At 35.9% G+C, this 11,833-nt stretch overlaps 3 protein-coding genes and 1 long non-coding RNA gene across 4 annotated transcripts in view; all 4 read left to right on the top strand.

Annotated features, from left to right (window-relative positions):
- The first annotated feature begins 33 nt into the window (after nucleotides 1–33).
- On the top strand, nucleotides 34–779 carry LOC109587692 (uncharacterized). Its single transcript, XR_002187749.1, has 3 exons — nucleotides 34–85; nucleotides 497–552; nucleotides 610–779. It is a non-coding gene; the product is annotated as an uncharacterized LOC109587692 (long non-coding RNA).
- Nucleotides 780–3,102: 2,323 nt separating this feature from the next.
- LOC109587693 (charged multivesicular body protein 7-like) lies at nucleotides 3,103–5,597 on the top strand. The gene is made up of 10 exons (XM_020003914.1): nucleotides 3,103–3,263; nucleotides 3,303–3,376; nucleotides 3,426–3,488; nucleotides 3,543–3,591; nucleotides 3,642–3,761; nucleotides 3,810–3,914; nucleotides 3,971–4,010; nucleotides 5,026–5,100; nucleotides 5,183–5,256; nucleotides 5,301–5,597. The coding sequence occupies exons 1-10, from the start codon at nucleotides 3,123–3,125 to the stop codon at nucleotides 5,361–5,363; spliced, it is 804 nt and encodes a 267-aa protein (XP_019859473.1). The 5' UTR covers nucleotides 3,103–3,122; the 3' UTR covers nucleotides 5,364–5,597.
- Nucleotides 5,598–8,708: 3,111 nt separating this feature from the next.
- Nucleotides 8,709–10,462, top strand: LOC105314832 (uncharacterized). Its single transcript, XM_011409217.1, has 2 exons — nucleotides 8,709–8,757; nucleotides 8,805–10,462. The coding sequence occupies exons 1-2, from the start codon at nucleotides 8,709–8,711 to the stop codon at nucleotides 10,460–10,462; spliced, it is 1,707 nt and encodes a 568-aa protein (XP_011407519.1).
- A 1,061-nt stretch (nucleotides 10,463–11,523) lies between these two features.
- Nucleotides 11,524–11,833, top strand: part of LOC109587694 (uncharacterized) — a 10,315-nt gene continuing 10,005 nt past the window's right edge. The window contains exons 1-2 of the mRNA XM_020003915.1: nucleotides 11,524–11,605; nucleotides 11,680–11,832. Of these exons, the coding sequence (XP_019859474.1) occupies nucleotides 11,569–11,605; nucleotides 11,680–11,832 (190 nt within the window). The 5' untranslated portion in view covers nucleotides 11,524–11,568. The remainder of the gene's footprint in view (nucleotides 11,606–11,679; nucleotide 11,833) is intronic.

An 11,833-nucleotide genomic window follows, 5' to 3' on the forward strand; every position in this document is an offset into this window, starting at 1 on the left:
TTTTTATTTATAATTTATTGACAATTTCATTGTAGAAAGAGAAAGATTAAGGCAAGAAAGTGCAGATGCAACAAGACAAAAGAAGGTATGCCGTATTGTAGCTTCAGATACTATTGCTATTGTACATGTATTACATTAACTACTACTATTTGAAGCAACTTTTAAAAATTGCTGCGCAAAAATCGGGCTAAACACCCTGTACAAGGGACTTTGGCCAAATTTTACCAAAAAATGAAAAGGGGAGGATTCTCCATTTTTATAACTTTTTCTGAAACATATACATGTCCTTATGTTATGTTTCAAGTTTGAGCTGATTCCGATCAAGTTTGAATTTTTTAATGAATTTTTAAAAGTTGCTCCGAATTCCATGTACTGTATTCTAGTACTTGTCAGCTCATGAAGCTCATGCTGTTTAGCTCACTTAGCATGCTTTGTGGGAAAACCTGCCTCTATAACCATTCTCTTAGCAATTTTTCATGAATTATTTTTAATTTAGAACCTTGCATTATCAAATCCTAGCACTCCACTTTCACCACTGGAGACACTACTGAGGTACATGTACACACATTTCATTTCCTTTTTATGTTAATTTTGAATTTTCATTTGTAGAGCTGCTGGATCTACGTAACTAAAAACATTTTAATGCACTTTATTTTTTATGTAACTGAGAGCATAATAAGTATAACAAAATAAGATTAAATGTTTGAGGAAGTACTAATATGTGTACTAGTATAATGTCTTTGTTAAACAGAGTGTAAGCAATCAAATGCTTTCGTTAACAGTTTTAAGAATCTTTGTGTAGAGATGCAAAATTTCTCTACTGGTATTATCAAGAATTATACGAAACTTATCATGACTCATTTGTGAATAATATGTGACAAGTTTACCGTCAAACAAGTCAGCAGGTGACAGATAGGGTAGTGGTAGAGCCAATACTTGGTTAAGCAGTATAGCATCGTAATAGACACACTGCCACTGAGCATAAAGATGAAGAGCTTCTAGACTAAAGGCTGGAGTAAATGTAGCAGCAGATTTATGAAAGCATTTAGCGAAAGATAGGACAAGTGCCTTTAAATAAATGTCGCCTCTTGGTATAGCAGCCGATTTTGCCCAAAAGATGACAGAAGCAACTGGTAAGTGCCATTCTTCTTCAAGCAAAGACAGAGCATGAGAACTACACATCAATGTTTCATATATTATGTTTCGTCGTTTCTCCCTTTGCTCTAATTTCATTTCTTCTAATTCTACATCTATCTCCATATGGCCATGACGACCTATACGATCTTCTAATAGCTTCGTACCTTGCCTGATAATTTCTGTGACATACCTTCCCTTACGCAAAACTGCATAAATAACTAGCCTTATTGGTCTACTGATGATCATGCTAGCTGGTTTTGACCATGTTGTACAATCGTCTGGAATAATGTTAAGTAAATTTACTCCACTAATAAAAACAGCTAGCAACGAAGGTGAAAACATAAATTCTTTATATTGCTGAACAATCCATTGTGGTATAGATTTCCAATTATCAGATCGAAAAGCAATAGATATCTTAAATTCCTCGTAATTAAAAGGGAGACTATTTACATTGTACTTTTTCTTTGCTTTTTCAAAGCTCTGCTCAAACTTTTTCAGCACTTCTAGGCCATTGGCAAGTGATAGAATTTGACCCTTTAAGCCAATCAGCTCACCATGACACTTTTCTTGAAGAAATTTGATCGTCGCTTCTGAAAGTGTTCCACGATAACATCTAACCAAACTTTTGAGCTCTGTTTCCTCTACCAGATTAGGTAGGGTATCATTTCCAACTAAAGCTGGAATGGTATAGATAAGATCAGGCTCCTTACTTAGACTGGCAATAAAACTATCTCTCTTGAATACTCTTCCTATGACAGGAGAACCTGGCTGACTCCATGCAAGTTTAGATAAAGGTATGTATCCCTTCTGAAGTGGTGTGATGAAATAATCAGAATTATCACCAACTAGATAGCAATCATACGTATTAGCAAGAGAGACTGCAAGGGGATAACAGTCTCCATCTGCAGGATACACCCTAACTCCTTCACTTTGATAATTTTTAAATACTTTATGAAATGTGTTTGCTACCAGTGGTGAACGCACATTCTTTTTCTGGTATTCATCTAGATCTAGACCTTGCAATTCGTTCAGTATAGTGTCTTGAATTTTTTGCCTTATTTCCTTATGCATGTCCATTTTATCTGTTTGGTACACACCATCAAAGACCACGTGTATGGGGCTCACATTTTGGGCCAGTAATGCCTTGATGAGATTTTCCAAAGAGTCCCTTATTGCAGGATACTGACCACCGTACTTCCAATCAAAATCACTAGGTAAATGATGTACTAAGCATTTACCATCCAGCACTATAGGACATTTAGACAATTTTGTATCTCTCCAATGGGCCCGGGATGAAGGAGAGTCCAAGTACTTGGTTAGTCCTTGTATCCGCCCCATTTCTCTGCAGCTAGTATCTATGAGCTAGCTAGCTACGCGCGCGCTAGCAAGCATAGGAGCAGCACGCACAGTTGTTAGGAGGGGCTAGTCAATTGCTAGTTATAAATATTAAAATGGCGTCTGGTTTTACAGTTCCGGAAGAATGGAAAGACGAGGCAAGGATGCATTTTCTCGTCTCTGATTTCTCTCCAAGTCATGAGCCTACCCTCTCAGATGATAGAGTGAAGTTCTGGCGAGCTCTCATTCGTTCCAGCAGTCAAGAGCTTCACAAGTGGACATTCACCAAGAGAGAGCTCTCGCAAAGACTAGCATGGCATCAGTTTGAGCCAAAATGTCTACCAAGAGTTCTAGAGGTACTGGAAAGAGCAGGAGAGATAAGGAAATTGGATAGTTATCGTTTTGATGAGATGGGATGGACCGAATGGAGTTTGAGATTAATGTCAACACCAGTGACATGGGCATGGAAATTGGCATGGCAAAAATCTCCCGATCAGTCATCTCAAGATGTAGTCTATGTATTAGTGCCGGCCATAAAGGTAATGGGTGTGGCTTGAAGTGACTAATCAGATGTATTTTTATAGGAGTTATGTGAAATTGTAGTCTCTATGCATCATCAAAATGTTATTCATATTTCTACTGATTGCCTCATGACACATCCTCAGTTTAAAGACCTCCTTAGAAACGTAACCAGTGCAGGAGTAAATGATAGGTGCTTGCATGCTTTAGAGTTGCAACTTCTCGAGGGACAGAAGATCAAAAGAGGTCACATATCAGCAGATACAGATGAGGTATGAATGTTTTGCTGATAAATTTTAGAGCATGTGTAGGTCATAGTAAAATTTGCTACCAGTCCAAGTGGTAAGGCAACACCAGTGAGTGAAATCGACGTTGGAATACTTAGGTATAACTCCTCATTTATAATCTCAATATACCTCTACTGTCTATTACAGTATAATGAGGACAATTACTGGGATGCAAAAGAAAATAGACAATGGAAACGAAGAAATACAAAAGTGTGTTATTAGTTATTTTTTGTACTTTAATTGTTGTTATTTATACTATTAAAGATTAAAAGGTAGAAGCATCGGGCTAGTAAGAAAGGGCCAAAAGAAAGAGGTGGTTTGACTCTATTTATTTGTAGTTATGATGACTAATTTGATTTTCAGGCCCTTGTTCTCATGAGAAGAATGAAAGTCATTTCAAGAAATGTATCAAATTTTGAAGAAAAACTGACTAACCTTGAGACAGTCCTGGACCAGATTAAATCCGCTGAAACTGACATTAAGGTTTCTCAATGAATGAATATGGCTTCTCACATTAAGCATGACATTTAGATCCTTGAAGCTTATAAAACTGGAGCTTCGGTACTTCGTAGACTACGGGTGAAAGAAGGACTGAAAGTAGAAGATGCTGAAAAAATAGTTGATGACTTGCAAGATGTTAGTATAATATGGATGATGATAATCTTTTTCATTGTTTAGTATCATAATGTTAGCTATTAGAGGAAGGAGAGAATATATCTGATGTTGTTGCTAGTAAGTTTATGAACCAATTAGTCTACATTTTATCAATAACTTAAACTGTCAATTTTTCAAAAAATTATTTGTCCAAAACAGCTCAAATGTTCCACATAGCATAAGGATATCAATATGTATCAGAAAATGTAATAAAAAATTGGAGTGATTTTGGAGCCATTTTTTAGAAAAAGCCATGGGCTATAGCTTTGGGTATTTTTCAGAATTTTGGCATTTTCTTAAAATGGCTGTAACTTGAAAAATTGGATTTGGAATCAGCTCAAACTTTCTACACAGCATTAGGACATCAATATTTATCAAAAAATGTAATAAAAATTTGGGGTGATTTCAGAGCCATTTTTTGAAAAAACCCATGGGCTATAGCCTTGGGTATTTTTTAGAATTTTACCTTTTTCTTAAAATGACCATAACTTGAAAAATTAAAGTCGGAATCAGCTCAAACTTTCTACACGGCATAAAGACATCAATATGTATCAGAAAATGTAATAAAAATTTGGGGTGATTTCGGAGCCATTTTTTGAAAAAAACCATGGGCTATAGCCTTAGGTATTTTTCAGAATTTTAGCATTTTCTTAAAACGGCCATAACTTGAAAAATTAAAGTTGGAATCAGCTCAAACTTTCTACGTAGCATAAGGACATCAATATGTATCAGAAAATGTAATAAAAATTTTGGGTGATTTCGGAGCCATTTTTTGAAAAAAACCATGGGCTATATAGCCTTGGGTATTTTTCAGAATTTTAGCGTTTTCTTAAAATGGCCGTAACTTGAAAAATTGAAGTCGGAATCAGCTGAAACTTTCTACACAGCATAAGGACATCAATATGTATCAGAAAATGTAATAAAAATTTGGGGTGATTTTGGAACCATTTTTTGAAAAAAACCATGGGCTATAGCCTTGGATAGCAGCTCATGTACAATGTATATGTATTAGAAAATGCAATCAAGCTACCCTTCATTATGTATTGTAACTATTAACTCAAACTTTTACTTATTTTATGACTTTTTTCTACAGCTCAGTTTGGAGGTCTTGAAATTGATGAAGACGATTTGTTAAGAGAACTAGAAGAGCTTGATGATGTAGAGAAAGGTAGAGTAGATAACTATTTATTATTATTAATTTATTATTATTATTATTATTATTATTATTATTATTATTATTATTATTATAGTAACCGAAAAAATGGGATCTTTTAAAATTGAAGAATGCAAACCAGTAACTCCACAAAATGTGGTACACAATCAAGTATGTGTGTCAAGTTATTATGTTAATTATAATGTACATGACAGGCAGATGAAGAGAAGGAGCCTAAGGAAAAACTGCCTAAAGCAAAACCAATGTTATTGACATAATTCTGGTGACCAATGACCACATCAATTTTTAATTATTTGTATACTTAAGATCCAAAGAATATTTATAGCATCATTTAGCATCGATTTTATTATTGATTTGTATACTTATCCGAAGAATATTAATAGCATCATTTAGCATCAAATGTATTATTGAAGACTTTGTTATTCTACTCATGCAGGCTCTAATTATTATTCTTATTTAAACATTAAACCTCATGAGTACAGTCAATCAAATTATGTGCCAAATTACTATTACACTTCACACAGCAACTGTCCGCTATCAATACTAGACTCTACTACTACTTTTGTGTCTAGTAATGATTGTAGAGTGATTTACTGGGAGATATAGTGAGTAGAGCAACTACTATAATAACTGTTGTGAGCTGAGAGGCAAGAGGAGGGGAAGAAAGGAGCCAAGATGCTGGGAATGAGAGTGTTGCTTTTAAGTATCATTCTCACAGCTAAGAGTCAGTTCTTTACAATTAAGAGTGTATTTTGATTTATTCTGTCTACCTATGTAGGTGTCTTATCTCAGAATTTCTCTCATTATGGGGTTGAATTTAACATTGGTTTCATGCCATCTACATATTCAACGACTCTAAGGCTGTTGGTGCATTCACAGGAGGACAGTGCTCATGTCACTGTGTCAAGGATTGGTTACAGTTACAGTACATCAGTTACTAGGAATAATCCTAGCATCATTATTCTGCCATTCCATCCAGTGGTGGACTCAAGTTTCAACTCACGGGATCTTGGGTTTCATATTACTTCTTCATCTCCAGTGTCCATTGTTGGAGCCAGTGGAGAAACAAAAATCTCATTTGTGCCTCACTTCACCTTTCTAAGCCTCCCTTATCATGACTATGCCTCCTCCACTACTGAATACAGCTACTTTGGTGTTTCCATAAGCAACTCTAACTCTAATAATAATTACACAAGTCAGATTCTGCTAGTTGGTAACAGAGATAATACTACGTTCACTATACGACCATCATGTAACCTGACTCTACCAGTAAACACACAGTCGAATGACACAAGAACATTAGTAGTTGTTCCTGGGGATAATCACACCTCAATACTACACTCTCATCAGACTTTACTAATGACAAGTATAAACTGTGACCTCACAGGCACTATGGTAACATCAAATCACCCACTTAGTGTCTTTGGAGGAGGAGAAGACTGTACTGAGGAATACGAATGTGGCTCTGTTGCTACTCAAATCCCTCCCACCATTGCCTGGGGAGCTAGATTCTTGCTGGCTCCATTGCAAACTATCAATGCGGATCAGCTATACACAGTAATAGCATCAGAAGAAAATACAATTATTACTAGATCTTGTGATAAAAATACAACTACTTCATTGCTTTCTTCAGTTGGTGAAGCATACAGTTTTAATGAATCTACTACATTTTGCTACCTCACTTGCAGTCAGAGATGTTATGTCGCTCATTATGGTACAACAGAAGGTGCACAGTTTCTAATCCCAGTCTCCCCTCTTACCCAATACCCCAATACAATGGTACCACTGAGTTCATTCACTACATCAGCTTCTCTATACACTGTTACTGTACCAGCAAGGGAGTCATTCAATGGAACATTAGTCATCAATGGAAGTCTGGTCACTCCAAACTGGTCATCAATTTATGATAAAGATGGAGTCATAGTAGGATATGGGTACACTAGTTTATTCAATGGGATGACTACAATAGCTCCAAGTACTTCAATGAGTAGCCTCTATGTGACTGCTTATAATCTTGATGATGATGGAGCATACGGCTATGCTGCTGGTACTTTACTTAATCCTCTTTTCCCTTCACTTCGTTTCTTGTCTGATGAGTACTGTCTCCTCAATGGCTCTGATCAATTCACTCTCACTATTCAAAGAATCAATGAATATAGTATCAGCTTTAACACACGTCTGGCAATTAACTTAAGTATGATAGCAAATGAAATTAACATTGGAATTTTTATTTTTTCTTTCTTTATAGATTACACACTTGTTAAATTTCTTGCTGGAGAAAGAGAAAAGACAATCAATGTGACAATTAGCAATGCTCAGTTTGGTGGGAATGAACCTTTACTAGTATTAGCTGAGGCAGCAGTGAGTGATGACCCATCTCCTGCATTAGCTGAAACAGCAATTACAATACAAAACACTAAAGGTAAATCATAACAGCATTAATCATTATATTCCTTCATATACATTATGATAGGTGTTGATATTGGTTTTACAGAGGAGAGAGTGACAGTAACAGAAAGTGACAATTCAGTTGCACTCAATATTTTGTCTACAGGTGCAGAGATAAAATGTCTTCCAGGAAGCAATAACATTGTTTTGTTGTTACAGTTGAATGATTTTCAAGGTATAAAATATACTGGCAATAAAAAACATTAATCTGGGGATTTTTAATAGGTAGGGCTTTAAATGTCACAAGACTTTCATTCAATCAATATGTAAGGAAGCAATCTGTTGATGTAAAACTGAACTCCTTTACTAATGATAGCAACCAGCAAAACATGACTGGAAAGCTAATAATTCTATCTAATAGTGGGCTTGATGTATCACTAAAACATTCTCAAGTGATCATTGTTTATGATTCAATGCCAGTGCCTAGTAGCGCACTCACGAGCACTCTCAGTGTTATGCTTAGCAGCAGTTCAGTCATCATAACTCCTACACAAACTGTCAGTGATTTTATGAATACACTACTCAATCCCACAACAGCTTATGTTATTGGAATATCAGGAGTTCTACTCACTCTTGTATTGTGCTCTTATATTCTTGTAGCTAGCTTCTGCTGTGGAAGACATTGCAAGAGGAAAAAGAAGCACAATTTGAATGAGAGCAGCAGTCGGCTTCAGGAAAGCTCGGGACATTACGTAATTCGAAGGCCGTACAACTTGACTGCATTTCACCCAAACTATGATAACATGAATCATTTTGGGAACAGGGTTCGGGCTGATTCTCAACGAAGGCCTCCACCACTGCCTCCAAATGTTGCTCGCCCCCTACCACTTTTATCAAATGAAATACATACCAACAAGCATAATGATGAGGATGAAGTAGAAGAGGTTTTAATTTAAGCAAGAGACTTTGTTGTTGTTGTTATGTACTTTGCTTTGTTTAGTTTAAAGTTTACTTTATCTCAGTTTTTTATTGTTTGCACCCTGATGATGGATGTACTATTTCTTATTTACTTTTCCTTATTTACAATATTGACTGAGATGACCTTTGCGAAATAATTATTTTTTGTTTTGGGAAGGTTGTTTTCCCTAATGTAAATACTCACTGTCTATATAAGCTCAACAAATAACTATAAACAATAATCTGTAAACACTAACATGGCTGTTATTAGCTTGGTGCTGTTTTTTATCACAATTTTCGTTAAAGGTAATTCACATGTTAAGTAGATTTTATTGATTTTTTGTTTCATTTAGTGACAACTGCTCAAAGTAATGTTGCAAGTGAATTCAAAGTTGGTTTTTTCAGGCAATTTTTACCAACCAGTCGTATTGACATGATAATACTAACAGAAAGTGTATCTCCAGTTCAGTTCAGTATCTCATCTCTTAATATATCCATTCACAATGGAACTACTACAAGAAGTACTCCTGCTATTGTGACTTTACCATCAACTCTACAGGTTCGTGAGACTACCTATGGTTATCGTCAACTTGGTCTCCTTGTTACATCACCTCCTGATAAACCTATCTCTGTTGTATTGGTTGGATGGACGATAGGCCCTCGTTCAACATATCTTGCACTTCCATGCATTGAATACACTGAACATCAACCTGATCAGGAATATGTCTATTATGGTATATCAAACGATCACAAGAAAGCTAATACTCCCTTGTCCGACTATTATAGTCAAGTACTTCTTGTTGGTTGCAGGGACAATACTACAGTGACTATCACTCCTACTCATGGTGTACAATTACCTGATAATCCTCAATCATCTACCAGTTCTACTATCAATGTTGCTGCTGGATCAAGTCATACCATCACACTTCATTCATTGCAGACTTTATTGATAGGTGCACCTAATGTTGATCTCAGTGGAACAAAGATTGTCTCTAATCATCCACTGACTGTTGTAGGGGGACACGACTGCACTAGAGTCCAAGGTGACACTGTTGCTTGTGATCCTATCAGTACTCAGATACCACCTACTATCAATTGGGGAACACAGTTTCTTCTTACTCCACTCTACGATCTTGCTGCTGGACAACAGTTCAAAGTATTAGCATCCGATGATGACACTGAGCTAAATGTAACCTGTGACAATTCTTATTCTATTAATGAATACTTAGAGAACGAAGGTAACTTTACAACGATTAATACCGAGTCAGGAAAATTTTGTACTTTAGTGTGTAGTGAACCTTGCTATGTTGCTGAACTGGCATTTAGTCGTCATTATTTTCCAGATTTTAATGGCGATCCTTTATTAATGACAGTTCCACCCATCAGTCAGTATCCTCACTCTGTTACATTCACTACACTACCTGATGTGCCGACTAATTTCTATAGTATAGCAGTACCTGCTGATTCTTATTTCAATTGTGATATAATCATTAATGGTGTTCTTACCACATTAAACTGGACACCAATCAGAGATACTAATGGAGTTATCACTGGATATGGATACAATACTACAGCCAGTGGTTCCTATACTATTGCTCATAGTAATCCTAATGGCAGGATATATGTAAACGCTTATGGATTTGATAAGTTTGGAGGATATGGCTACATAACAGGAACATTATTACAACAATATGACAATGATTCCCACTTTGTTTTGTCTGCTAGACTATATACTCCTTCATCATTTAATTGTTCAACTGTTGGAACTACAACCACACCAACTGGTAATGAGATTAATGGAGCCAAAATACCTCTCATTATAAGTGGTGGGGCTATTACCATTGCCATTTGTGTAGTGTGTACTATAACCTTTGGAATACTAGTGATACATAGAAAATATCACAAAACAGATTCAGTACAAGAGCCTATATACGATACAGTAACTGATGGGCCAATCTACATACGGATTCTTCCAAGTAAACCAACACCTCGTCCTGGTCATCAAATTTAAGTACATATGACCAAAAGTAAATGGTGGACACTACTACTGGCATGACTACAATAGTGTATCATCATGTGTGTTACTTTGCAGAACATTACTTTCGTGTGCATTGTGTCTATGTAAATGTTTGTTTTTATATGAGTCAATAGGATTATTAGATCTACTACCAACTTCCTGTACCAGTGTGTACTTTCTTCTGTCAAGCCAACTGTTTTGTTGAGTTGAAGGCAGTTAAGTTCCTGTATATGTCAGTGCATGCCAGTCTAGTGACCTCTTTATTGTGTGTATATGCAGATGTATACATAAGCTATTGATTGCTGTTGGCATGCATTCAAACAAGTGCAGTGTAGTGTAAAAGTAGGCCAAGATAACCTTATGTTTACTCCTGCTGTTTCATCTTCAGTTAGAATTAGGGGTCATCCCATGTATATAGTTTACATACATGACTAGGAAATCTGTAACATTATATCTAAAACAATATGTCTACGTTATAGGTGTGTGATATTCATAAACTTACCACAAATGACAAACAACGTGACCAAACATATGCCAGCTACTCTAAATTGTTTACAAATTAATTTCTGTTCAAAAACACGTTGTATTCCTACTAGAGTAATAGTAGTATGGGCTAGGCATTTACAACTCTACTCATTATGAATGTAGACCTGCATCAGTTGCATCTAGACTCTAGATCTATAAGTAACTAAAGGCACGAATATTAGATTATAGGCAAACTGAGTGCAAATTCTATATTTCATGATGATTGATAGCTTACGTTGTGTACATCTGCATTTCATGTTCTTTGTCGGTTGCAAATTATTATTATAAATACAACAATTACTGTCATACTATGATTATTGACGTACTATGCTATGCAATTTAATGATTAATTGATGATATAAGTACAGTAGACTTGTGCACCAACAAACAGAGCTAGAATTTTAACTATGTTAGATGCTGCAAGTAATTTGATACTGCTATATTCAATTGTAGGTTGTAGTACAAAAGCATTGCAAATAGTTGAGAGTATGTATGAATATCATTATAGATCAACCTTATATTTGATATCTTTGAAGATTTAAACCCTCCCACCCAGCAAGACAAACCTAAACAAGATGAGGATCAGTGTGTTGTCCTTTATCGCCGTTTTAGGTACGTTATATCTAACCATAGTATCTATGATCTAGCTGATAAGTACTGTAAAGGCACTATTACTCTCTTTATAGGCTGCATAACTATAGCGAAGGGAAATGGCTTAGTGTCCAGCCATGCAAGTGCCTTCAACGTGGCCTATCTGAGGCAGTTCTCACCCACTAGTCAAATTGATATGATAATACTAACAGAAAGTGTATCTCCAGTTCAGTTCAGCATCTCATCTCT

This window comes from Amphimedon queenslandica, unplaced genomic scaffold (assembly GCF_000090795.2).
Source record: "Amphimedon queenslandica unplaced genomic scaffold, v1.1 AMPQUscaffold_12478, whole genome shotgun sequence".
NCBI classification, from domain to species: Eukaryota; Metazoa; Porifera; class Demospongiae; order Haplosclerida; family Niphatidae; genus Amphimedon; species Amphimedon queenslandica.

Bases quoted from the DNA above. Each gene is read 5' to 3' on its own strand.
- LOC109587693 (XM_020003914.1), top strand. From the start codon at position 3,123: ATGACACATCCTCAGTTTAAAGACCTCCTTAGAAACGTAACCAGTGCA. The intron at 3,915-3,970 runs GTTAGTATAATA...TCATAATGTTAG, and splicing joins TAGTTGATGACTTGCAAGAT to CTATTAGAGGAAGGAGAGAA. The intron at 5,257-5,300 runs GTATGTGTGTCA...TGTACATGACAG, and splicing joins AAAATGTGGTACACAATCAA to GCAGATGAAGAGAAGGAGCC.
- LOC105314832 (XM_011409217.1), top strand. From the start codon at position 8,709: ATGGCTGTTATTAGCTTGGTGCTGTTTTTTATCACAATTTTCGTTAAA. The intron at 8,758-8,804 runs GTAATTCACATG...TGTTTCATTTAG, and splicing joins TATCACAATTTTCGTTAAAG to TGACAACTGCTCAAAGTAAT.